The sequence below is a fragment of the Pseudonaja textilis genome, chromosome 1 (genome assembly GCF_049901715.1).
Source record: "Pseudonaja textilis isolate UNSWEBS1 chromosome 1, rPseTex1.2, whole genome shotgun sequence".
Lineage (NCBI taxonomy): Eukaryota > Metazoa > Chordata > Lepidosauria > Squamata > Elapidae > Pseudonaja > Pseudonaja textilis.
Genome location: NC_141990.1, coordinates 237,001,250 through 237,026,083, shown reverse-complemented (window position 1 = coordinate 237,026,083; position 24,834 = coordinate 237,001,250). Strand labels below are relative to the sequence as shown.

Sequence of the window (24,834 nt, the reverse complement as noted above, 5' to 3'; positions counted from 1 at the left end):
TGTTCCAGGATTGACCACTCTGTTGTTGAAGTCGTATTTTCTGCAATCGAGTTTGGAGCGGTTTACCTTGAGTTTGTATTGGTTGTTTGCCCGTGTGTTATTGAGGTTGTTCTTTTTTTATTGTGCTTATTATAAATAAGGGAACATTCAAGAATAGAAATACTTGAATTTGGTGCAACAAGCTATTTATCATATAGATTTATAAAGGTGGCCCAACTCAGACTTGATGGCATAAAATTAAAACTGATATAATGCCTAGAAACAAGCAAATAACACCATAGAGCAGAACACAGAAGGTGGAACAAATAAAACCAAGGCAAGCTACACACTGATGGGCACAGCACCATTTTATCTTAAAGCTTGGAAAATATACCACATTTGTTTTAAAATGACCAGAGTTCAGGTGGTCCAATCTCTGGGGGGGGATGTTATTCCAAAGAGCAAGGTGGCATGACAAAATTCTTCTCCAGGGCAATTTCAGTGGACTAATAGAAAATTGAAACCAGATTGTCAAAGGCCCCTGAAAACAAAAGCACAGAAATAAGCTTATTCACTTGAACATGGCATTGACTCCACTACCCAGTCCACCAAAGCACTTTTGAGGTTTATCTGCCCATCATCTTAATTGTTGCTGAATTTGAAAAACTTGAGAAAAGAATGAGCCAATCAGTGTTTCCACTCAAGTTGACAAATGGGAGTGTACAAAAAAATCATTCCATTGTCCACGCTACTGCTAATCGTGGGGAAAGAAAAAGTCCTTTCATCTCCACCCAAAACAAACAGGAAATAATAATGTTAATGCTTGCTTCCCATCAACATTTTCAGTATATAATGTGTGTGCTTCATTGTTTGCAAATAAGGATCTGAACATCTGTATAATAATAGGACGAAACTGCTAGGCTACTCACCCAAATCTCCTCTATTAAAAAATCTCAAAGAGCTGTATAGTTGATGTGATATTGTGTCATTGATTTAATAATCCTGTGCCTCTGGCTGCAGCAGTGGAGGTTAAAATGGGGGAGAGGAAAGTTCTCCATGAAATGTATTATTTTTAGGATTCAGTAACTGGTCACATTTTCAGGTGGCTACGATTTTCCTTCTCTATCCACGCTCAATCCACATATATTCACTATCCTAAAATGGAACTTAGAAATTCAGAAGTAAATTTGGTTGTCTGCCCAACAAAGCTTATGTGGGATTGCCAAGGTCCAAAGTGGCTTTTGAATTTGTACAGAATCTTCCAATGGAAATGCTTTTGGTTAAAATATAAGGTTAGATCAAGGGAAGGATTTCTTTGTGTGGAGATGATATCCATAGCATGAAATGAACCGTATGCAAATGTAACACATACAGAATTCACAACAGCTCACATTGTTTAGCACTTGATGTTTTCAGCTTTAGGTAAGTAGGATAAAAATTAAGTTCTAATCCAGATCTTACTATTTTAATCATGCATCCTATAGTTATTCAAGTTCATGGGTAACAGTGAAGAGGTAATGTTCCTAACAGTACATTAGCAAATACGCTAATAGCTCTACAGACACTTCCTATGCAAGTCATTGTGGGGAAAGTATCTAACGTGTAATCATTTTGCCACTCCCAGACAATTGCTTTACTGCATCTTCAGTAACATCAGAATTTTCTTCTGAATTGTATTTTTAAACTAGGTTATGATTCTTTAGTATCTCTGTTTTTGAGATAGATGGGTCGTGATTGTCTTCTTTACTGATTTCAGGTAAAATATGATTTTGGGTTTTACGGTGCTCAGCTTACTCTTAGCTAAGCTTATGCAGCATGTGGAACTGTCAGCCTTTTCCAAACAGGTGTCCTCCATGAATACTGAACTACAGGTTTTATAATTCCTAATCAGCAGAAGAGTTGGAAATTAGCTGTTTCCCATTCTACAATTCAGAATTTCTCTCAATGGGTTGACACAATGGAAGTAGCTAACTGGCCAAGTCTACAGTATTAACATGCAGTGTGTTTGGAGCCAAGTTCTAGAATGGTGCCACAGTTCTTGGTTACTATGGAGACTAATCTGTGAAAACACATGAATACAAAATAAAATGTTAAACTGGGACCCCAAGCATGAATTTCCTTACTCTTTTATCTCTCTTTTTTGCTCTTTTTGTATAAAGTACCCATGGAGATAGAGGAATGTCTTCTGGGTGTAACTCTGAGAAAAAGTCTACCAAGACTCCATTTAAAAACAAACTTGATGAAATTTCTTTGCTCCTACTACAGCCAAACAATCAGCAATAGCCTTTGATAAAAATGAAGACAAATTTGTCATAAAAGCCATTAAGGTAGCTCCATCTTAATAAGGAGATTAAAATGCAATACAATACAATACAAATATATTACATGTGTGTATGTGTCTCTCTGTTTTTCTGTGTGTCTATTCTTCCATTTGGCTGTGTCCACTTCTCAGAGACTGCTGAACAAGTTCCTGCAGTTTTCTTGGCAAGGTTTTTCAGAAGTGGTTTGGCATTGCCTTTTTCCTTGGGCTGACAGAAAGTGACAAGCCCAAGATCACCCAGCTAGTTTTGTACCTAAGGTAGAACTAGAATTCACAGTTTCACAGTTTCCCAGTTTCTAACCTGATGCCTGAACCACTACACTGAACTGGCTCTCAAGGATTATATGGCAGTTGCTAAATCTAGTTAATCATGATGCTCTTTGTTCTTGCATCTGTTACTGTCAGGCAGAAAAATCACATAATCTCAGCACATTTATAGAAGGTTCCTAGGGCGTTCCTGGACTGAAGTGATTGAGTTCCCAAAACATGTTTAATGTTGCTATTAAATTAACCCATTTTAAAGGTTTGTGCAATAAACTAATCCAATCAGTTGCATTTGTGCAAGACATTAAGCTTCCAAAAGGAATCAAGTTTATCCTTCTATGTAAATTACAAATATAATTGCTAGGATTTTACTGAATGTTCACACAACTGAATTGTGTGACTTGAACGTAGCCGCCAAGTTAAAAGGAAGACCAAGCAAACTGGAATATCAGTAGTTCACTCTGCAGAATTCTTGATGATGCTATAAATGAAGGCCAACGGATAGGCCCAAAGGTTTGGAGTGAATTAGATTTAGTAATCATCATTGAATTATAACTGGAAGCTTTTTCATGTACCCCTGAATGAATATAAAAACACCAGTTCATATACAGACAGGTTTGAGATAATCAAAAGACCCATTTATTTTTGATTCTAGGATAGACAGGAATGCTCCCTACTGAATCCTCTCTCCCTGATGGAAAGATTGGTACAAGGTTACCCATGCAATGAGTAAAGTTTTTGCAAGCATTATGTAGGTCATACTTCAATCACCTCTCTCAACCCAAAACTCCATTCCCATTCACTGATGGGGCTTGCTGGTTGAGCTTTACTATTCATGTCATGCAACATTGAGGTAGCTTAAACCCTCCTCCTTATCACTCCCAAAGGCTCCCCCAATAACAACTCTTGAAAATTTGTGCCAGAACATGCATTCAAAATGGTGAGGTAACCTTAAAACACCCCCCACAACTCAATAATGACAAGAAAATCTCAGGTGTGCCGATGTGTATGATGTGGCATCAATCGCTTTGCATCATTACCTTGCCCACATCAGCTTTGCCACATCAGATTAACTTCAGCCTCCCTCTTTCAAAAGATTTCCTACTCCCATTAAGATTGCTGCTGAGCAAGATGGGAGTCTTAACACGCCTGAAGGGCACCAAGTGAGAGAAACTTTTCTTAAAGTTCCATGCAACGTAAAGGAATGTCAAACAAGATGAGTAAATTCTTAGTTTTCTTCCAGTTTCCATCCACAATAAGAATAAAGGTCAAACTACTGTATAGTTTTCTATTGCTATATTGGTGACGCTTTAATAGAAGGGGGGTTATTTTGCCCAAGAGGTTCAGGGCCCTTGGTCTAATAGTCCTATGAATTAGGAGTAAAGCCACTACTGAAGCTTGCATATATTTGAGTAAATGGAGATGTAAACATACTGGGCCAACCTATTACTTTTTCTTATGCTGCTGAGCTTATAATAAGATTTCCTGTGCCAGTGACTGGTTGTTTTTGCGTAAGAGGCCCCATTTTAGCAGCATCTCTCTCAGATGTCTCAGTCAGTACATAATTAATAGGGAGGTTAACACCCCAATGAAATATTTAGATAACAGGGCTGATAGAGTGACTTTAGTTCCAAATGAACTCAAGAGTTGTTTAGGGCTCAGGTTAACTCCCTAGGGTTAATTGTCTGGAGTAGCTAGATTATGGAGTTCATACCTTCCCGATTACACAGTTCAGACTGTTGTACAAACAGAATCAATAATGCAGATGAGCTCCCATACATCAGCATTTAGAGTTTGGTCCTATAAATCAGAAAGGTGCAAACTGGCTGTGCTTGTGGGCAATCTGAAGGGGCAAATGTGGCCTTAAAAGAGATTTTCAAATTCGTCCACAATTCCACCCCCCACCCCAATCAATGCTCAACTCTTCCACTCCCGACTTCAGATGCTACAGGGCTGCACACATGCTCCACCTGTCAAGTCTCAAATTTAGTTGTGGTTTTCCATTAATATCCTCAATAGCACGTCCTGCTTCTCTGTCCTATTTCCCATCCCATAAGCTGTTCCCATTTCCTTTCTGTTCCAGCCACACCCTTCATCGTGCCTGAGCTTCATATTACCCCTTTTTTTGCTTTTTCCTTGAATTGATCTGTCTTGTTTTTTTTTTCATTTCTATGTGAGCACTCTACCTTTTTTCAGTTAACCTGAAAATGTTCCTTTGTGGGGCGGGCAGGGATGTGTATTTCAGAGAGAGAGAGAAGGAAGGAGGGAGAGAGAGAGAGACAGAAAAGCATCCAGGGAAACTCAGTTCACTCTCTAGTCGAGTACTTTTTCATTGGATAGCAGAAATTGCTTCATTATTTATTGGTTGATTGGATTACAAATTGGATCCTGTTTGTAGTGGATTTGTGACTTTTTCAGTGGCAGACTAGCTGACTGATAAAGAATGGATAGACTAATAAATAAATAATAGTAAAGTAATGGAAGATTTGGCTATGCCTGTAGCAACCTTCTGGCTTTCTCAATACCTGGAGTTTGCAGCTTCATGATCATCGGGGAGGGGGAAGTGCCAGAAATCACTAGTTGAAGGGTAGATTGTCCACTTAGGTAGCAACACTGATTGACAATCAATTTCACATGCTGTTGTGCAAATGGAATAGACAACAGGTGGAAAGCATAGGCAGTTAGTAAGACATCCCCAATAAAGGAGTGGTTCTGCAGGTGGTAACCACAGACCACTTCTCAGTCCCTATGCTCTCTGGCTGATGGTTTGATCAATTTTGAATGCTGGCAGTGCTTTCACTCTAGTGATAGCATGAGACGGAGTCTACAACCCACACAAGTGGCTCAGGTAGTGCAGCTCATCCAGGATGGCACATCAATGTGAGCTGTGGCAAAAAGGTTTGCTGTGTCTGTCAGCGTAGTGTCCAGAGCATGGAGGCACTACCAGGAGACAGGCCAGTACATCAGGAGACGTGGAGGAGGCCGTAGGAGGGCAACAACCCAGCATCAGGACCGCTACCTCCGCCTTTGTGCAAGGAGGGACAGGAGGAGCACTGCCAGGGCCCTGCAAAATGACCTCCAGCGGACCACAAATGTGCATGTGGCTGCTCAAACGGTCAGAAATAGACTCCATGAGGGTGGCATGAGGGCCCGACATCCACAGGTGGGGGTTGTGCTTACAGCCCAACACCGTGCAGGATGTTTGGCATTTGCCAGAGAACACCAAGATTGGCAAATTCGCCACTGGCGCCCTGTGCTCTTCACAGATGAAAGCAGGTTCACACTGAGCACATGTGACAGACGTGACAGGGTCTGGAGACACCATGGAGAACATTCTGCTGCCTGCAACATCCTCCAACATGACCGGTTTGGCAGTGGGTCAGTAAAGGTGTGGGTGGCATTTCTTTAGGGAGCTGCACAGCCCTCCATGTGCTCGCCAGAGATAGCCTGACTGCCATTAGGTACCGAGATGAGATCCTCAGACCCCTTGTGAGACCATATGCTGCTGCAGTTGGCCCTGAGTTCCTCCTAATGCATGACAATGCTAGACCTCATGTGGCTGGAGTGTGTCAGCAGTTCCTGCAAGACGAAGGCATTGATGCTATGGACTGGCCCGCCCATTGCCCAGACCTGAATCCAATTGAGCACATCTGGGACATCATGTCTCGCTCCATCCACCAATGCCACATTGCATCACAGACTGTCCAGGAGTTGGGGGATGCTTTAGTCCAGGTGTGGGAGGAGACACCTCAGGAGACCATCCACCACCTCATCAGGAGCATGCCCAGGCATTGTAGGGAGGTCATACAGGCACGTAGAGGCCACACACACTGAGCCTCATTTTGACTTGTTTTAAGGACATTACATCAAAGTTGGATCAGCCTGCAGTGTTTTTTTCCACTTTAATTTTGAGTGTAACTCCAAATCCAGACCTCCATGGGTTGCTAAATTTGATTTCCATTGATCATTTTTGTGTGATTTTTGTTGTCAGCACATTCAACTATGTAATGAACCAAGTATTTAATAAGAATATTTCATTCATTCAGATCTAGGATGTCTTATTTTTGTGTTCCCTTTATTTTTTGGAGCAGTGTATATGTTTGCTGAGAAGAGGTCAACATCTTTTAGAGGAAAGCAGTTCTTGCAATCGGACAACTGCCTGCTCCCCAAACAATACGCATTGGGACGGGTCTACTCACCAGCGAGCGCAGCCCTTCATAGGAGGAGAGCGGGGTGGAGACGTAGTTGCTGCAGGACCGCCCCCCCTTCCCTCTGCACATTCGCTCCGAGCATTATGACGTCACGGCGTTCTTTAAAAAGCACCAGAGAAAACACTCGGCATTGAGAAAAATAAATGCCCTCCGATCTTGATTAAAAGCGGTAGCGGCGACCCGCAGATAGAGCGAGCTGTATAAAGCAAACGCGAAGAACTGCCCATAGAAGCCTCCTCGGCAAACATGGTGTCCCCGGTGACCGTGGTGAGTTCGGTGACGGTTGTTTTTGTTTTGTTTTGGCCAGAGTAAAAAAAAAAAGTCAGGACCAAAGATATTCAGATAGTATCACCAGACGGGAAGGAGATGCGAGATCTGCAAGGCGACTTTTATGATCCCCGCAGGAGTCTTTCGATAACAATAGATAAGAGTCGCTGTGCAGCAGTAAGACTGCCTCCTCCAGTATGTTTGCTGTGAATTAGACTCCGGGGTTTCTCTTCCTAGTGCGTTACTCGCTCTGTTTGCAGCCCTTTTCCTTCTTTCTTTCTTTCCTCCCCCCCCCCCCCCCCGGCTTTGTAAGAAAGAAAATGTGGCATGCCAAGTGTTGCTTTTCTTAGCGCCCCTCCACCACCACCACTTACCAAAAGCCTCTGAAAGCTGGATTGGATGAAAACATTAAACATGTGACAAGAAAGCGTGACTTTGTTGATTTCATTCCTTGGATAGGCAACAGGGAAGATGTTTAAGGAGGAGGGCGGAACGGAGGGAGAAAGAGGTTCCAGAGTTCAGTCTTCCCCCTTTAATGTCTGGCGTCGGAAGAGAATAAAATGCAGCGATATTTGGCGCTTTTGCTTGGGTCTGCCCTGAGGCTGGCCTATAGTAGAACGTGAGCCGGTCTACACATAGATTCTCGATCACGAGTTGATGCTGCTGCCTTGCCGAAGGAAGATCGGGGAATTCCTGTGGGGGAAAATCGGTCTCACCCTAAAGTTCTTTTTCTTACTTTCCTTTGTCCCCTCTCCTCCCAAAACACCAACCGTTAGATTGGCAATAATAAAACAAAAACGGGAGAGCGAGGGAAGTCAACAATTGCTCTTATGTGGACAGAGTAATGTAAATTAAATAGATTTAAAATGAGGATTTAAATGCAGGATGAGCCAGTTTGGCCTACTGATTAAGGAACCAGGAGGCTGTGAGTTCTAGGCATGAAAGCCAGCTCATAAGGTGAACTTTGGACCACTCTCCCTCAGTGCTACCCACCTCACAGGGTTGTTGTGGGAAAAATAAGAGGAGGAAGGAGTGTTAGGCATGTTCACTGTCTTGAATTTCTTATAAAGAAGGGAGGTAAAGAGGGAGATAAAAATCTAATAAATGTGTCCTCTGTAATAGATGCATGTACTAAAGGAAAACACTGGTCAGCTGGTATAAATAAGGATTTAGAAAGACAGGAGATTTCAGACTTATGACAAGTTTGGGAAGGAGACTTGAAATCTTGTTCTCTGGTCAACTATGAAGCATCTTGGATTCTATTTTGCAGGACTATTAGAAGGATAATGTAGGCTTTCCTTAGGAAATCTTTTCCAGACTTCCTGCAGGAGCAGAATAATAAATGTGTGCCATTTTCTGTCAATTTAAATATGCAATGCACAGTTTGTTCACTTTTATCGCCAAATGGGGTAGAGAATTCTGAATGAACTAAGAGCAATAATAATATTTGTAAAGTTTTAAAAAGTTCCTTTGATTTGGATTAATTTATTTATATCTTGTTTTTCTGCTTTAAGGATTGTTCATATTAGCTAACAGAACTGAAAAAAGAGTCAATCTAAAAAGTTAAAAAAATTAATACTGTAATTAATACTGATGCCATTTAATAATTAAAAACTTGGTGAAAGAAAGGTGTTCTTATATAAATTAATTTATCCACAGAATGCTGAGATATGGGATCTAAAAGCCAAAAATCCCTCCATTCCATAGTTTGGAAGCAGCAAATGAGAAGCCCTCATGCCAGAAAAACAGACCTGTGATAGCAGAGGTATCTTCAGAAGAGACACTTCTGCAGATCCATCAGCTGGACAGGGCTGGTAACAAGAGAGAAATTCTTAGTCTCTAAGTGATTTAGGACATTAAAGTTTAATATCAGCAAATAAAATATGCCTGGGATACAATTGGCAGCCAGAACAGATTTTTCAGTATTGTAAAAACACCATTGGTCCTTATGCCTGTTAGCAATCTAGCTGCGTCCTATTGCATCAACTGTAGTTTCTGGCTGCTTTTCAAGTACAATCCCAGGTACCACATATAAATATTGCAACAGTAGAGATACTGCCTGGGAATTCAGTGATGAATTAGCTTTCCAAAACTGAGAATCTGCTGTTTTCAAGGAGAGTGTAATTCCATCTAAAACAAACTGAAGCTCAATTGCTGCATTCATTTTTCTAATTGTAACAGTTAACTGCAGTTGAGGAGACTGGAAAATAGAAAGAAAAATGTGACAAATTCTCTTTTCAACACATTATAAGGTTGATCTGTGGGATAGCAAGTAGGCTATGGGCATGAGATTTGAATGTGCTTGGAGCTGTCCTGCAAATTATGTATTGTTTTGCCTCCTATAAACTTCTAACTATTTGTTTTTGAGTACTGATAAGAACTGCAAAAGAACAAAAGTTAGTTTTCTCTCATGGAGAATTTCTCCCTTAAGACTGCATTATTGCAATCTGAGTGTACATTTTGCTTTTATTATTTGTCAGGGAAAGGGTTCCATTGTGTAGAATAGGAATTATATTGTTATGTCTTGATTTGTCTGATTGATTATTGTCTACACTGATTGGCAACAGATTTCCAGGATTCCAACCAAAATCTTTTTCAGATTTACCTGGAGAGACTATAGAGAGACTCAGAATGAAACCTAGAAATATTGACATCAAAGCTCTGTTGATTTACATCCCTTTACTTCATCTGGGAAATATTTATGATCCTCAGGTAGTAGTGAAACTTGTTTCCCCATTTATATTGGGAACCGGGGAAATAAATGTATGTAGCAAGGATATTGTACACTGTTTTATTTTCACAGTACTGATTGATTTATTTTTCATCAGTCAGTGTAATACAATGTCTGTATTATTTACGCTAAGAACATTATTTTTCAGTGGGAAAACTAAAGTAGACAAGACTAAATCTTTATGTCTTGGTTAAAAGCCACAAGGAAGTTGTTAAATAGTGTGAAATTGTTAAATAGGCCTTCAAGTCAGTTTTTGACACCTGGTGACAAGTTGCTGACTAGTCTCTGCCGTTTTCTTGGCAAGGTTTTTCGGAAGTGATTTGCCATTGCCCACTTCTTACAGAGAGAGAGGGAGAGACTGACTTAAAGTTATCAAGCTGGCTTCCTGACAGAGGTGGGACTAGAACTCACTGTCCCACAGTTTTTAGTCTGGTACCTTAGACACTTTTCCAGATGGGTTCTCCTAATAAAACTAAAGAACTAAAGAAGGAAAAGTAAATGTATGCTTAATCCAGATTAGACAGATGTGTTCTGTTTACTCAAGAGGTAGACTGACGATTTAATGGAAAGGAGAGAGCTATAAATCTATGTGAAGCAGAATCAGTTGTTTGCTTTCAGTTATCAGCTAGTCAATGTCCTATCTCTTAGTCTACAAAGGTCTCTGTCACATCAAATTTAGTTTAGTTTACTTTATTGTTATTGCACTTCGTATAACGAAATCAAACACCATCTTCAGTGCACATCATGACCATGACCATGAAAATAAACACAAACACACATCCTTCACCCTTCACACATTGAACCAGATACCCCCGACACCACATCAACACTGCACTATACAGCAGAATTCAAAAGAGCTACTGCCCTGGTTGTTTTTCAGCCTGTTTGTCATTGTTTTTATTATTCTGTACCGTCTGCCAGATGGTAATAGTTCAAAAAAAAGGTTCCCAGGATGAGATGGATCTTTGAGAATGTTTTGAATTTTCTTAAGGCAGCGGGAGTTATAAAGCTCTTCCAAACAGGGGAGAGGGTAACCAATGATCTTCTGGGCAATGACATTAAACCTCTGGAGTGCTTTCCTATCTGCCACTGTGCAATTGGCAAACCATACAGAGGTGCAGTATGTTAAAATGCTCTCTATGGTGCAGCGGTAGAAGATCACCAGCAGTTTTTCATTCAGTTGTTGTTTCCTGAGAAGTCTCAGGTAGTATAATCTCTGCTGGACCCTTTTGATCAGGGCTGCAACGTGGGCACCCAAGTCAGGTCCTCTTCTAGGGTAACACCCAGAAACTTAAAACTGGCCACTTGCTCCACTCGGTCTCAAATAATCGAAGACTTGTCTTGGCTTCCTTCGATTATGTAATGTTGCTTAATGGATCTGGCAACCCACCTCTAAGCTCTGTTTTCAAGGTAAAAAAGTCACAACAGAATTCTTCAGATACTCGGACACTAGCTCTGAGTAGCTACCTGCCAAGTTGTCTTATTTCCAATGGCTGCTCTAGGAAGGAAGAGTAAAAGAGGGTAAAAGAAAGAAATACCGGGGGTCCTACTTAACACTATGCTTTTATATAGGGCATTTCCTCAGATCTTTAATGTATGGCATTATGACTATAGTAAATCTTCCATATAGTACATTTAGGGTTTTTTTTTAAATTAAAAAGGCAATATGTGAAGAAGCTACATAGGAAACACTGCATGAAAGTCATGCATCCTTTTCTCCTTGTTCAAATGAACATACTACTGTTTTTGCACAGTGGGAAAACATTTAGAGTCTCCTCATCACCATCCTACTTTTTGCAACAAGTACATTAACTGCTAGTTTGGTCTTGTGCTTAATGTGCAGGCATAGGAGTCTAGTCTAGTTTAGGCAGAGAAATCAAGTGGGTGAGAAGTGATATCTCAGTTTTAGGAAGAATCTAATAATAACAAAGCCATGTTTCAAAAATGTTGCCAAGCAAATTTCATGAAAGTCCCGTGTCCTATCCAGGTAATCATGAGACATCAGGATTGACATGTCACACAGGCATATAATTATGATAACATTACTATAACATGCCATTTTAAAAAAAATGCTTAGAAACTCAGAAAAATCATATTTCAAACAAACCTGTTAGAAATATCGCAAATACCACACTTTATTCATATGAAAAAGGGTTAATGAGGAATCATGCTTTGTAGGCACAGTTAGAATATCCTCCACTGAGATATTTCAGATAAAAACTGAAGAGACATTGAAGTATTTCTCATATACAGTATTCCATCCCAGGGGATTGGGGTAGTCTCATTCTTAAACCTCTCTACCATATGCTGCGGATGATTTATTTCTGTTACATTTAACTACTGTGCTTAACAACATTGCTCCTTAGTATTCCAGGCATGTCTCACAACCATTAACACAGTCCTATAAGATAGATAGAATAGATTGAGGTTGAAGCCAAGAAATAATGGAACTACAGAAGCTCTCATCCATTTTATGCTTATGGCTGAAGTTGGCAGTAGGCAATGTACTGCTTACTAACCTCCTTGCTCTACTTAATTATAACAATAAAATCCAAAGTAATTAATTTTAGCAATAACATTAAAATTAACTGTTTTAATTAGAAACACACCATAAGAAGCTTACATGGTGCAAACACAATAACAAGCTCCCCATGCTAATTGATTTTCAGGAATGGGAAGGTTCTTTAAAAATAGCAGTTGTGAATGGGTGCAGCCTTGGTCTTTGTCTGGAAGTGTGCTCCACCTGTTCACCTCTGGAACAGAAAGAAAACGGGAAACATAAGTTTGAGATGGTTGACAGCATCCTAGGGTTGAGGGTTAGATGAGATATTGGGCAGTAATTTCATCAGTTTGCCTTATTAATAGTTGAATTACTGGCTGTGCACCACTTTATTGGCTGTGCACCACTTTTAAATCAACCACTTTAAATCAAGGTGTTTCCATCACTCTTAATCATTATTTTACCCTACCTCAATCAATCTTCATAAGTGAGTAATCCCCTCCTGTCTTGTTTATAGTGGAAGAGACTCAGGTAAGGGTCTGAATAGGAGTAAAAGATCATACTTCATTAAGAGTCAACCCCTCATTTCAGGGCTAGGGTTTTTGTTAGAACCCTAACAAAAAAGATGAAATTAACATTGTTTTTAAAAACTCTAAGCACAATGTATCTTAACTGTGAGAGAATGATTTGAAAAGTAAGAATGAACATATTCAACCATTTTCATCATTCTGTCTCTAGATGTTTCCATTTATTTCTATTTTTTCCTGTTCTTTGAACCTGCAAATGAAATGGCCTGTTTTATCTGGTTTTGCAAATTTGTACTGCAACAACAGAATAATGGCCATTCTGTGTAGGATAAATGCAGTCGGTATATATTTGAATGATGTTAATACGAGATTTTTGCAGATTTCAATTTCTGCTATTAGAACTACTACAAAAGCTCTCAGAAATATTTGGGTAACATACTTGTGTTCTTTATTGATTCTATCCCCAGTCTCATATGAAAGAGGGGTGTTAAATTCCATTAATTTCCATGAGAAATATTTAAAACCAGCAGTAGCAGTTATTAATAAAGCTAGGCTAGGAAAGATTTTGCTGTGTAATATTTAATACATTTTGTACTGTGTGCTTTTAAAGAGTTGTATTATGCTAGCTAGTGTGGTTGGGCATAAACTGTTCCTAGTGGTAATTCCTTTGTGGATAAGAGAATTTCCCAGGGAACAAAAAAAATGACAATAGTCTATTCACAGCCACTTCTAGCCTAAAACCCAGTGGAAAGGCTGCTGAGAAGATTTCTAATGTCAGTTACAAGAAAAGCCTATTCTTAAACCCAGCATTAATTATATATGGATGATATTGTTCTCTATTAATTAGTTTATTGTTTATGTGCCATCAAGTCATTGTCCATTCTTAGTTGTCACCTAATAGATTTTCTTCATGATGATCTATCCCTGACCTGGTCCTTCATGGTGCATCAGTGGTCGCCATAACTGGATCTATCTGCCTTGCTACTGATCATCCTTTTTCCTCTTCCTTTCCATTTTTCCAGCATTTGGAGAGAGAGCTAGGTCTTTGTAGAATGTGACTGAAGCAGGGATAATTTCATTTGTACGTCAATGTGAGAAACTTGGATTGATTTATATCTGCTTATATAAAGCTTAGGGGTATAAACTCTTAGAGAGAAATTAAAACTACCCACAGAGTAAGAATAGATTAAAACGATGTAATCTCAGGCCTGTACAGTTGTTAAAAATCGTTGCCGTTTGGATTAATTGTATAAGCAGCTTAATCTCTGATGAAATTGTGTAAGAAGCTTCCTCTCTGATGAAATGGGCTAGAGATAGCCAATCTGATACTGTCTTTTTGGTGAGTCTGAGTTTACATTATAAAAGGACTCGTTAATTCTGACTAGATGGGTTAATGTAAGAAAAAGGCTAACAAAAGGCTACCTACGGGAATAATTTTTTCACCAATGTGATAAATTATAGATACTCTGGGAACATTTGTAAAGCTCTGTTCAAGAGTCTGTCATAATTAATGGAAGTGACAAACATACTTCATATTTGAAGTGTTAACCTGAAGAAAGTAGTTTAAAAATCTTAAAGAGTACTGACCTGCCGGTAGGAGAATCCCAAGGGAATCAATACTTTTGTCTGCTTCTTGTGCCAAGCTTCACTATTGATCACTGGTGGTAGTAAATGGCTGATAGTGCTTTTGGAGCTGGAATAATATTGGCCTGGTTTACATGCTACATTGTGTTATCAATCATGGATTACAAACTGCAGTGTCTGGGATTACATGTCAAGCCAAAATTAAACCACCTTTGGATCAGTATGATATATGAAACAAGTCAATAGAAGATAGGAGAAGTTGAGGGGGCTGTCATTGCACATAGATTGAAATGTTATATTGATAACTTTTAAATTCCATTTTTCCCTACTGCAATTGTTTTTTGGGGTTAGCAGCATCAAGTGCCAATTATCCTCAGACCTCTTGAAAGTGTCTTGTAAATCTTTAATGGGAATATCCTTATGAGATCATAGGAAAAGAGGTCACTTTTCATTTGAAATGTTCTGTTTGTTCTTGTTGACTTTGTTAAAGATGCAGAACCGGGGGGAAAAACGGACTAAAAAACTGCCTACTGTAGTAAGGAGAAATTAACAAGGATCTTCTGTCCTGTTCTGAGAAATACTACCCCATGTAGCACAGTGTTTTCCTTTTCATTCAGCCTTCCATATGGCCAAGTGTCAGGAAACAAAATTTTCTTTGAAAAATATTACCAAGCAGCTTAATGAAATGCTCTTGTTTACTTCCTTGTGAGTAAAACAGGAAAAAGAATCCTTCTTGTTTAGCTTTACAAGACAGCTGTGTGTTCCATTTCCCTCTTAGTGGTGCTTTGTCTACCAAGACTGCAAAAAATGCTCCTTCTACTTTTCTGGACAAGTTTATCAAATCCCTAGTGTCTTAATTCCTCATCTTAAAAAGGCAAAAAAAAAGACTATTAGGGACAGTATCAAACAAAATTCTCATCATGCCCAACTGTGCTGCTTAGAAATAATATAATTATTATATAATAGGAATAATAGTTCAATGTATGTAGAAAGTATTCAGCAGAGAGGACTCAATATATTGACTAGCCACAGTAATAGTATTGGCTTATATAAGCTCTGGGTAGAGAGTATGTTTGGTTGTTTTGAATGGAAATGCTGGATATTGTAGCCTCTAATAGAGCACTGCACACCAGAACAACTAGACACAAGAACAGTTTTTTCCAGAAAGCCATCACTCTGCTAAACAAATAATTCCCTCAACACTGTTCAATTATTACAAAGTCTGCACTATTATTACTGTTAATCTTCTCATCACTCCCTATCACCCATCCCCTCCCACTTGTGACCGTAGGACTGTAACTTTGTCGCTTGTATCCTTAACATTTATATTGACTGTTTCCTAATACATTTTGATTGCTTATTGTACCCTATGACTATCATTAAGTGTCGTACCTTATGATTCTTGACTCTTGACGAATGTATCTTTTCTTTGATGTATACTGCATGTGCAGAGAGCATCTGCACCAAGACAAATTCCTTGTGTGTCCAATCACACTTGGCCAATAAAGTATTCTATTCTATTCTAACACAGGAGTCTTCAAACTTGACAGCCTTAAGACTTGTGGACTTCAGCTCCCAGAATTCTTCCTCCAGTCATGTTAGCTCAGGAATTCTGGGAGTTGAAGTCCACAAGTCTTAAAGCTGTCAAGTTTGAAGACCCTTGCTCCAACATATTGAATCAGAACAGAGATGGAAGGGATCTTGAAGCTCTTCTAGTCCAACCTCCTGCTCAAGCAGGAGACCCATACTGTATCAGATAGTCCAGTCTTTTCTTAAAAACTTCCAGTGATGAAACACCTACAACTTCTAGAGGCAAGCTGTTCTACTGGTTAATTGTTCTCACTGTTAGGAAGTTTCTCCTTAATTCCAGTTTGCTTCTCTGGTTAGTTTTCATCCATTGTTTCTTGTCCTGGCCTCTGGTGCTTTGGAAAATAAGTTGACCTCTTATTTGTGGCAGTCCCTCAAATACTGAGATACTGTGCTATCACCCCCCTAGTCTTTATTTTCTCTAGACTAGCCATTCCCAATTCCTGGAACCGTTCATATCTGGAGGATATGACCAAAAATTTACTGAATACCATTTTAAAGTTATCCAAGTTACTATTAATTGTCAGGTCTTGGAAATGATTATTTACATTTTAATTATTTTACCCTCAATCCATTGAACATTGAGTTAAATTCTTTATTTTCAGCTATAATTCAATATAATAATTATTTTAACATTTTATAATGAATATGATATATTGGGTAAATCAACTATTTTAATTTAACTGAGTATCTTTTTACTGTTTACAAATCAAGTGCTCATTTAATTTTGGATAATCTTGAATAACTTTGAATATTCTGAGAGGGGCAGAGAGAGAACATTTTATTTTGCTTTTTTCCCATCCCTGATGATTACGGTCTTAAATATACTTACTAACAAGTTTATGTATGAGCTAATATCCATAGGATTATATTATACATGTTGACTCTATTCCCATTTGAGTGGTTGGTTGTTAAATTTGTAAACTATCCTAAATAGAACTTCTTCATGGGGAAGTCTAGTTTTTGATTGCATCTTTTTATATGGTTTTTTTTTGATAGTTGAATAAGCAAAAATTAGTATTTACAAGCATCTTGGAATTTTTTATCCCTTTCCCATGCATAGTTGCTAGTGCTTTCCCTGTGTGTTCTACTTATCACCCTAAGAGTCCCCTTTTTGATTAGTCATTCTCAGTCTCGAATCTTATGCTGTTAAATATTGCAGGTTGCGGTTTCAGAGCTAAACAGCAAAACTGATTATAGAAGCTGCTTGTTAAAGCTTTTGGGTTGATATGAAATAAAAATATAATTAATATATTAAAACTTGGGTTAATATACAGTATTAAACCATATTCTATATTTGCAAAAAATGAATTGTTATTTTAAAACTGAGTATACTATGGCAAACTTACTATTTCAGTTTATATGCTACGTATAGTACAAATATATCTTTTGTTATTTATTAATTAAATTTCTTTATCTTCCATCTCACCACTTATGCTTGATAGAATTTATGTTTAAAAAATGTGGTGCTTCTTCCTCCCCCACAAAACATCTGGAATCAGTCCTCAGATATGTAGATTAATTGTGGAGCTTCCAGACTGAAAGGCATCTAGTTGGGTTGTGCCTTGTGTAGCAATTAGGAGCTTAACTTGCTTTTGAATTAAAAGCAAACACCCTTTTCCCCAGTGCAACTGTTCCTGAAAGAGACCATCCTTTTTCTGTACTGTATTTCTGTACTGTACTATACGGGACTATTTTGCAAATGCTATCATCACCAAAAGCATCTCCTTCTTTTTATAGCATTCTTAGAAGTGAATAGAGACGAATTGGAATCTTAATGTACTCATTCATTCATTATGATAATTTTGCTGTTAAGGAGTAATCACTTTGCTATTCCTGTTTTATGGGGTGGAAGCCATCCTCAGCGTGTGATCTGAATGACGATGGATACTCACTGCAAATCTGACTTTAGGAAATTAACATTGTGCCTCCCTGTGTGGCAAAGAGAAACTGAGCATGTACTATATGCACTTTCCACAAATCCCATGAACAATGAATAAGAAAAGGTTCTTTATATTGTAGGACAGGGAGGGTAATGTTTGAGGGATCGGGGTCTGCAATTCAATATTTTGATCTTTTACTATGCTGCAGGAAGATATCTGGTGACACTGTGATATCACTAGGAGTCAGCTTAAATGGGAAAAGGAAGCAAAGAATTTAGAAACTAGTGTCACAAACAATGAAAAAAGCACCCATATTGTTTACTGTTTGCATATCTACATTCAGGGGTGGGATTCTACCAGTTCACACCTATTCGCTAGAACTGGTTGTTAACATTCTAAGCAATTCGGAGAACCGGTTGTTAGAAGAAATTACTGGCCTAAACCTGTAAGGAAGGCAGGAAGGAAACATTCTGGTGTTGCTTACAGAAACTGCCTCTCCGTTAACCCTTATTACAGTCTTGGCAGGACTAGACTTCCTGTCTCTGGAACTTCTCCGGAGGTTTTTTTCCCCTCCTTTGCTGGTACTTTGTTTGCTTTTCAGTGGCACTGAAAAAAGTGACTTATGACCATTTTTCACACTTACGACTGTTGCAGCATCTCCACAGTCAAGAGAGGCCAGGCGAGGAGATGCATACCTTGATATGAGTGATATTGAGTTGGCCACACTCAGCTAATAACATGACCACCAAGCCATGTCCACCCAGTCACATGACCATCAAGCCACACCCACCACCTAAGCCACACCCACAGAACCGGTTGTTCAAAAATTTGAATCTCACGCCTGTCTACATTGAAATGCTCTTATCTAGTAGAACTTTTCATGGTAAGGTTCCATTGACATCAGTAGAAAAAAAGTTGTGACAGATCATATTCTTTTACATGGAACACTCACGTTTAATAGTTAAAAAAAGAAACGCTCCCAGTGGTGATAGTATGACTTTCCTCCAAGGTACTTCTGGATGGATGGCTCGAAGTCCTGTCAATCCAAATACATTATGGAATAATTCTTCCTTCTCCCCTAAATGGATTTTGTGCTTGAAATAAACTTGAGAAAATACAGGACAGTTTTAAATCCGGGTAATTTGAAATCTCCTTTACAACTTTCTGTGAATAAGAAAGCTTGAATGCTTTCATTGTTTAAAGATAAATGGGCATAAAACTTCATCTATAGCCATTGCCAAATTTATTGCAATGGGAGCCTTAAATTCAGTCATCTGTTGCCTAAAATGCCTTTTCCCCCTTTCCCTTGCTAATTATAGTTCCTCAGCTAAATATTCTTATGCTATTTTATTTGAGTATTTGTCTCGATTCATTCATTCATTCAAAATCAATAATTTTGACTGTTTCAGACTTTGGCTTTCCCTTCTACTTCTGGTTTCTCAGTTGAGACTCTTTTAACCTTGCACCCTCATTAAGTTTATCATGTTACAGTGGTCATTGGTATTCCTTGTTTGATTTCCTCCCCCCCACCTACACACACACTTCAGCCATGTTATCTTTGAACCTGTTTAGATCATATAAATATTTTTCATCAACTGTGGGAGCTGGTAAAACAAAGGGAACTTTTCTTAAACAGCTTATAGCTAGTCTTTGACTTACGACCGTAATGGAGCATGCCCATCATGGTTACATGTCCAACCCAATTTTGTGATCATTGTTTGCAGTGGTTGTTAAGTGCATGCTACAAGTGTACAGTGGCCATTGTGGTTGTTAAGCAAATCAATGGATCGTTATGTATGCAGTTTTGCTGAAAAACAAAAGTAAATGTGGGTTTCTGGCAAAACCATTATAAAACATGGTCACATGGCTGTAAATGTGGCCTGGTAGCCGAGTACAATTCAGTCATGGTGACTGTCTGAACATTTGAATCTAGGTCATAAGTAGCCCCAGGTAGGTCTGTTGTAACTTTAAATGATTGTTAGATAACTGGTCGTAAGTCAAGGAGTGCCTGTATACCCAAGAGGTTCAATGGTTCATCCATGGGTAAACTAAATCCATTCACTTAGAGTCTTAGATCATAATTGTGATTGCTTGAATTTTCAGATTGTTTTCTCTTAGCTACATGAATTCAAATGCCTCCTCCACTTTTTTATTATAAATCTGAGGGCAAGGTTTTTCTTTTAAATTTATTATGTGGCATGTATTGCCTGATATCAGTGGTGGGATTCAAAAATGCTGGTTCTGTGGGCATGGCTTAGTGGGCATGGCAGGGGAAGGATACTGTAAAATCTCCAGTCAGAGGTGGTATTTGTCGGTTCTCTGAACTACTCAAAATTTCCACTACCATTATCAGAACCTGCTGAATACCACCTCTGCCTGATATGCTTTGTAACTAAACTTCCCCCTCCTGTTTAAAATGAATAGAGTCAGAGTCAAATCTGGTATAAAATGACATTTGTAAGCAAAAGCAGTTAAGTGATTGTTTAATCAATTTAAGAATCTATTCTACCCTTAAAATTGCTGTATTTCATTCATCTTTCCAGTAATCCTGCGGCACAGCTCAGGCTTATTCGTTCAAAAGGCAGTGCTATAATAATGTTTTTGTTAGAGGCTAAGGGTTGAACATTTCATGGTCTATGATCAGGAAAGCAAGTTTTATTTATTGATCTATTTATATCCCGCCTTGATTATGTTTATAAATAACTCAAGGTGGCAAACATTCCTAATATCCTCCTGCCTCCTATTTTTCCATAACAACAAACATGTGAGGTGAGTTGGGCCGAGAGAGAATGACTGATCCAAAGTTACCCAACCAAGTTTTCATGCCCGAGGCAGGCTTAGGAATCACTGTCTCCTAGTTTCTAGGTCAGCACCTTCACCATGTCACTAAACCCTAATCTTCCTGTTGCTTGTGACTGGCCTTGTGCAGTGGGTTCCCATCTCCTTTCAGGTTCACAGAAAACCTAAGATCTGCTTAAAATGCTGATATTTTTCTCCTCTACTATGTGCCTCTTTTGATTTTAGAATTGCTTCCTCCAATTCATATAATTGCAGCAGGTTTGGAATTAAATAGATGGATCGGTTACCCACATCAATAGCAGCATATCTGTCCTGTCGTTATATAACATGTAACCCATTAGCCTCACCCACCAATGGGACAAAGCAAAAGGGATTGTTAAACTTCCTTGTCTTCAAACCCTGCGCTTTGTCAAATCAAAAGATGCTGGCTAAAAGGCAATGTATTGGTAATCAAATGAATATATAAGGCATTTTTGTATCTTCTCAATCCCTCAAAAGTTGATCTATGTTCACTTCTAGAGAGGTGTCCATGGGTTATGGTTAAAAAAAAAAAAGGCCAAGCAGGCAGCCATATCATTTTATGGAAGAACGGCAGAGAATGATAGCTTTGGTATATTAGGTTACATTCGTAGGAGATAGTAATCTGTAAATAGGGAGAGCTTCAGTTGCACCATCAAAGCCGCCATCTTGTCTTTCTAGATCCCCTTTCCAACCGGGGGGCAGGAATAAGACCCACCCTTTCCTAGCTTAGTTTCCATTGCTTTGGTGATTGTGGGCTAGCTTTTTTCAATAAAATCCTGAGAAATAAAGAGCAGACAGCAGTCACTCAACAGTGGTGACTTGTGTGTGGAGATAATAGAATAAGAGAACTGGAGGGACCTAGTCCAACCCCCTGCCCAAGCAAGAGACCCTATACCATTTCAGACAAATGGTTGTCCAATCTCTTCTTAAAAACCTCCAATGTTGGAGCATTTACAACTTCTGGAGGCAAGTGGTTCCACTGATTAATTGTTCTTTTAACTGTCAGGAAATTTCTCCCTTAGTTCTAGGTTGGTTCTCTCCTTGATTAGTTTCCATCCATTGCTTCTTGCCCTGCCTTCAGGTGCTTTGGAGAATAGGCTGAGCCCTTTTTCTTTGGGCAGCCCCTAAGATATTGAAGCTATCCCTAAGCTATTCAGTGTAATGCTAGGAGTAAGTTTTCCTGGGAGCCAGAAATGAGAAGGAAATAATACTGGATTCTGTACTAACAAGGGGTTTTGATTAAAGATTTTATTGCATAATCTAAATTCAGTATAGGAGATGCAATCCCCATCCACCATCCTGCACTCGTGGCCCAATTCTTCTCTCTACTATGAATTTTACGCCATGCATAGGTTCTGTTTCTTCCTACTAATAATACAAAAGCCTTCTCTGAACCTTGTTGCCTTTTGATTATTTTTTCTTTCATTATGCTGGCTGTTTTGCCTTTCTTTCTCAGGACATTATTCACTCTGCCCCCCCCCCCCTTCAATTCTCCAGTCATATTCTTCCTCCAACTTCCTGATCCTATCACAGGGCATGCTTACGTTCAATTCTGCTTCAGTGGTGGTATGCTATCGGTTCGGCCCGGTTCGGCCAAGCTGGTAGCGGCGATCAGCAGCAGAGACTGAACCGGTTCTCTCCACCGCTCTGCTGTTGGGCTCATCCGCCCGCCCAGGCTCCCATACTCTGCTTTTTTTATTTTCGGCTTTTGAAGCGCAGCTGCTTTGCGTGACACAGAAGAGTGCTGCGCAGCAGCTGTTGAAACGACCGGAAGAGTGCAGGCTTGCAGGAGGTGAGTTAGAACACCTCTGCACCCGTGCAAACACCTCTGCGCCTGCGCAAACACTTCTGCATCTGCTCATAGTGTGTGTTTGGCACAAGTGTGCATGCAAAATGTGTGCACGCCCACCAAGCCATGCCCACCAAGCCACGCCCACCGAACCGGTGGTAAATGTTTTTGAACCCCACCACTGCTCTGCTTGACCAACAGAGCCAGCAACTAATATCACAGTTTCATACCAGCTCAAGTTCCTGCTTGCCTCTCTCCTCCTTCCTCAGCGAAATAAGAGAAGACAAATAAATGTCTGCCACCCATCCATCCTTTTGCTTTGTATGCATGGTATGCTTCTTTGTCCGTCGAGGTGAGTGATATCCTGCCAGGAATAGTGCATTTGGGTTGTTTTTGCTTAAGCCTGTAACTGCGGCTGTCCTCCAAAGGAAGCACAAAGAATGTAAAACATTTGGGCAGTGACATTCACTGTAACCAAAATGACCCGCTCCTGAGAAACAAAAGCACAACAGATTATCAGAATTCCTCCTTCCCGTGAGCTTCCTGTTGTGGCAGCATCTGATTGGTGGTGGTGGAGATTGTAGCGGTGGTGTCTCATTGCAGTTCCTTCTTTTAATAGTCGTATTGATGAAATATAACAATAAAAAAAGTGATACATCAGCAATAATCCAATAAGAAATATATACATTGCAGCAATTAAAATAAAAACTAAATGTCTTGCAAGAAAACAGAATCTAGGCAAATAAAGGGGAAAAAAACCTTAGTTACATATGATACAATATAAAATTAATTCCGTCTTTAAACATATTTGTTAAGCCAGACCATATTGTACCATCTTCTCTTTTTTAAAATACAAAATCATTCTGAAAATTGATAGCAATATGTTTAATCCATCCCATAACATTAGGAGGTTGTACATTTTTATCTGCATCTCACAGTCCATGATCTGATCAGCTTCCCATCTGGAAATCAGAGGTGGTATTCAGCAGATTCTGACCAGTTCTTGAGAACTGGTAGCGGAAATTTTTGGGTAGTTTGGACAGCTGGCAAATACCACCTCTGATTGGCCCCAACCCCATCTATTCTCTGCCTCCCAAGTCCCAGCTGATCGGCTGGGTCTTCTTTTGTTGCCCTGCACAGGAGAACGGAACTGGAAAGCAGGTTAGTGGGGTGGGGAGGGAATGGAGATTTTGCAGTATCCTTCCCCTGCCACGCCCACCAAGCCATGCCCACAGAACTGGTAGTAAAAAAAATTGAATCCCACCACTGCTGAAAATCCCCATATTATTATGCATCCTATGGGCTGCACCCATAAGACGTAAAATCTGCTGCATCTATCACACATTGGCAGCCTCTTCCCTGCTCCAGCTGCTTCCTGCACCAAGCTAAAAAGGGAGTTTATCATTCCAGATTAACATGAAATGAGTAATTTAGCCTTGCTGCCACCTGGCCTAGGGATTAGAGAAGTCAACTATTCCAAATGATTTGTTCTGAATGTGGTTGAATTCATTTCAAAGGACAACATTATCACATTGTCCTTGACAATGGTATAACGTCCTTGCTACATTTTACATGCAGATATTTTTTAAAGCTTCATTTTTAAAAAATATCTAGAAGTGGCTTTTATTTTGAAAATAACTAGGAGGAAGGCAGAATCTTGGAGAAGACTTTTGGTCACATCATATGTCATGATTATAAGAGTCAGATCCATTGATGTAAACTGCTGGATTTCCTTCGCTAACTTTAGCTTACGTGTAGCGGTGGGATTCAATTTTTTTTATTACCGGTTCTGTGGCTGTGGCTTGGTGGGCATGGCAGGGGAAGAATACTGTAAAATCTCCAGTCAGAGATAGTATTTGTCGGTTCTCTGGACTACTCAAAATTTCCGCTACCGGTTCTCCAGAACTGGTCAGAACCTGCTGAATCCCACTTCTGGACATTGTTTTAACTTTGGACCACAATTTAAGCTGGGTTTGATCATCTTTTTTTCTTAAATGTAGGGCCCTGGTGATTTTCTGCTCGGTTGCATTACAAGGTCAGGTCAATATTTTGTAATCTGATTCAGGGAGAATGGCATTGATTGGCATTGAATGGCATTGATTGTCTAGAAACTTGCTGCTATTTTCTGTTTGTCCTTGAGATATTTCCTTCACTTGAACTAGACAAATCATAATCAGAACATGCTTCTGGGATTCTTGGAACATTTGTTTTAGAAATGAGATTGGTACTCTACCTGAAATATAGCCAAGATCCAACATTTAGTCTTAATAGAAATGTCCTTACTATGCCTATTTTTGTCTCTTTGTTAATGCTTTAAGAACCAACAATTTTCATCTCAGGAACTAACTGCATAAATGCTATGAGTCAGCCTA

At 39.4% G+C, this 24,834-nt stretch overlaps 1 protein-coding gene and 1 long non-coding RNA gene across 3 annotated transcripts in view; one reads left to right on the top strand and one right to left on the bottom strand.

Annotated features, from left to right (window-relative positions):
• Positions 1 to 329: 329 nt before the first annotated feature.
• LOC148128108 (uncharacterized) lies at positions 330 to 1,242 on the bottom strand. The gene is made up of 2 exons (XR_015740797.1): positions 909 to 1,242; positions 330 to 520 (listed from the first exon to the last, which is right to left on the bottom strand). It is a non-coding gene; the product is annotated as an uncharacterized LOC148128108 (long non-coding RNA).
• Positions 1,243 to 6,811: 5,569 nt separating this feature from the next.
• The window catches only part of TMEM86A (transmembrane protein 86A), a 42,410-nt gene continuing 24,387 nt past the window's right edge, over positions 6,812 to 24,834 (top strand). For both annotated transcript variants that reach the window (XR_015740796.1, XM_026706532.2), the window contains exon 1: positions 6,812 to 7,041. Coding sequence is in view for 1 of the 2 variants with exons in the window: in XM_026706532.2 (XP_026562317.1) it covers positions 7,021 to 7,041 (21 nt within the window). In the remaining variant the exon portion in view is untranslated. The remainder of the gene's footprint in view (positions 7,042 to 24,834) is intronic.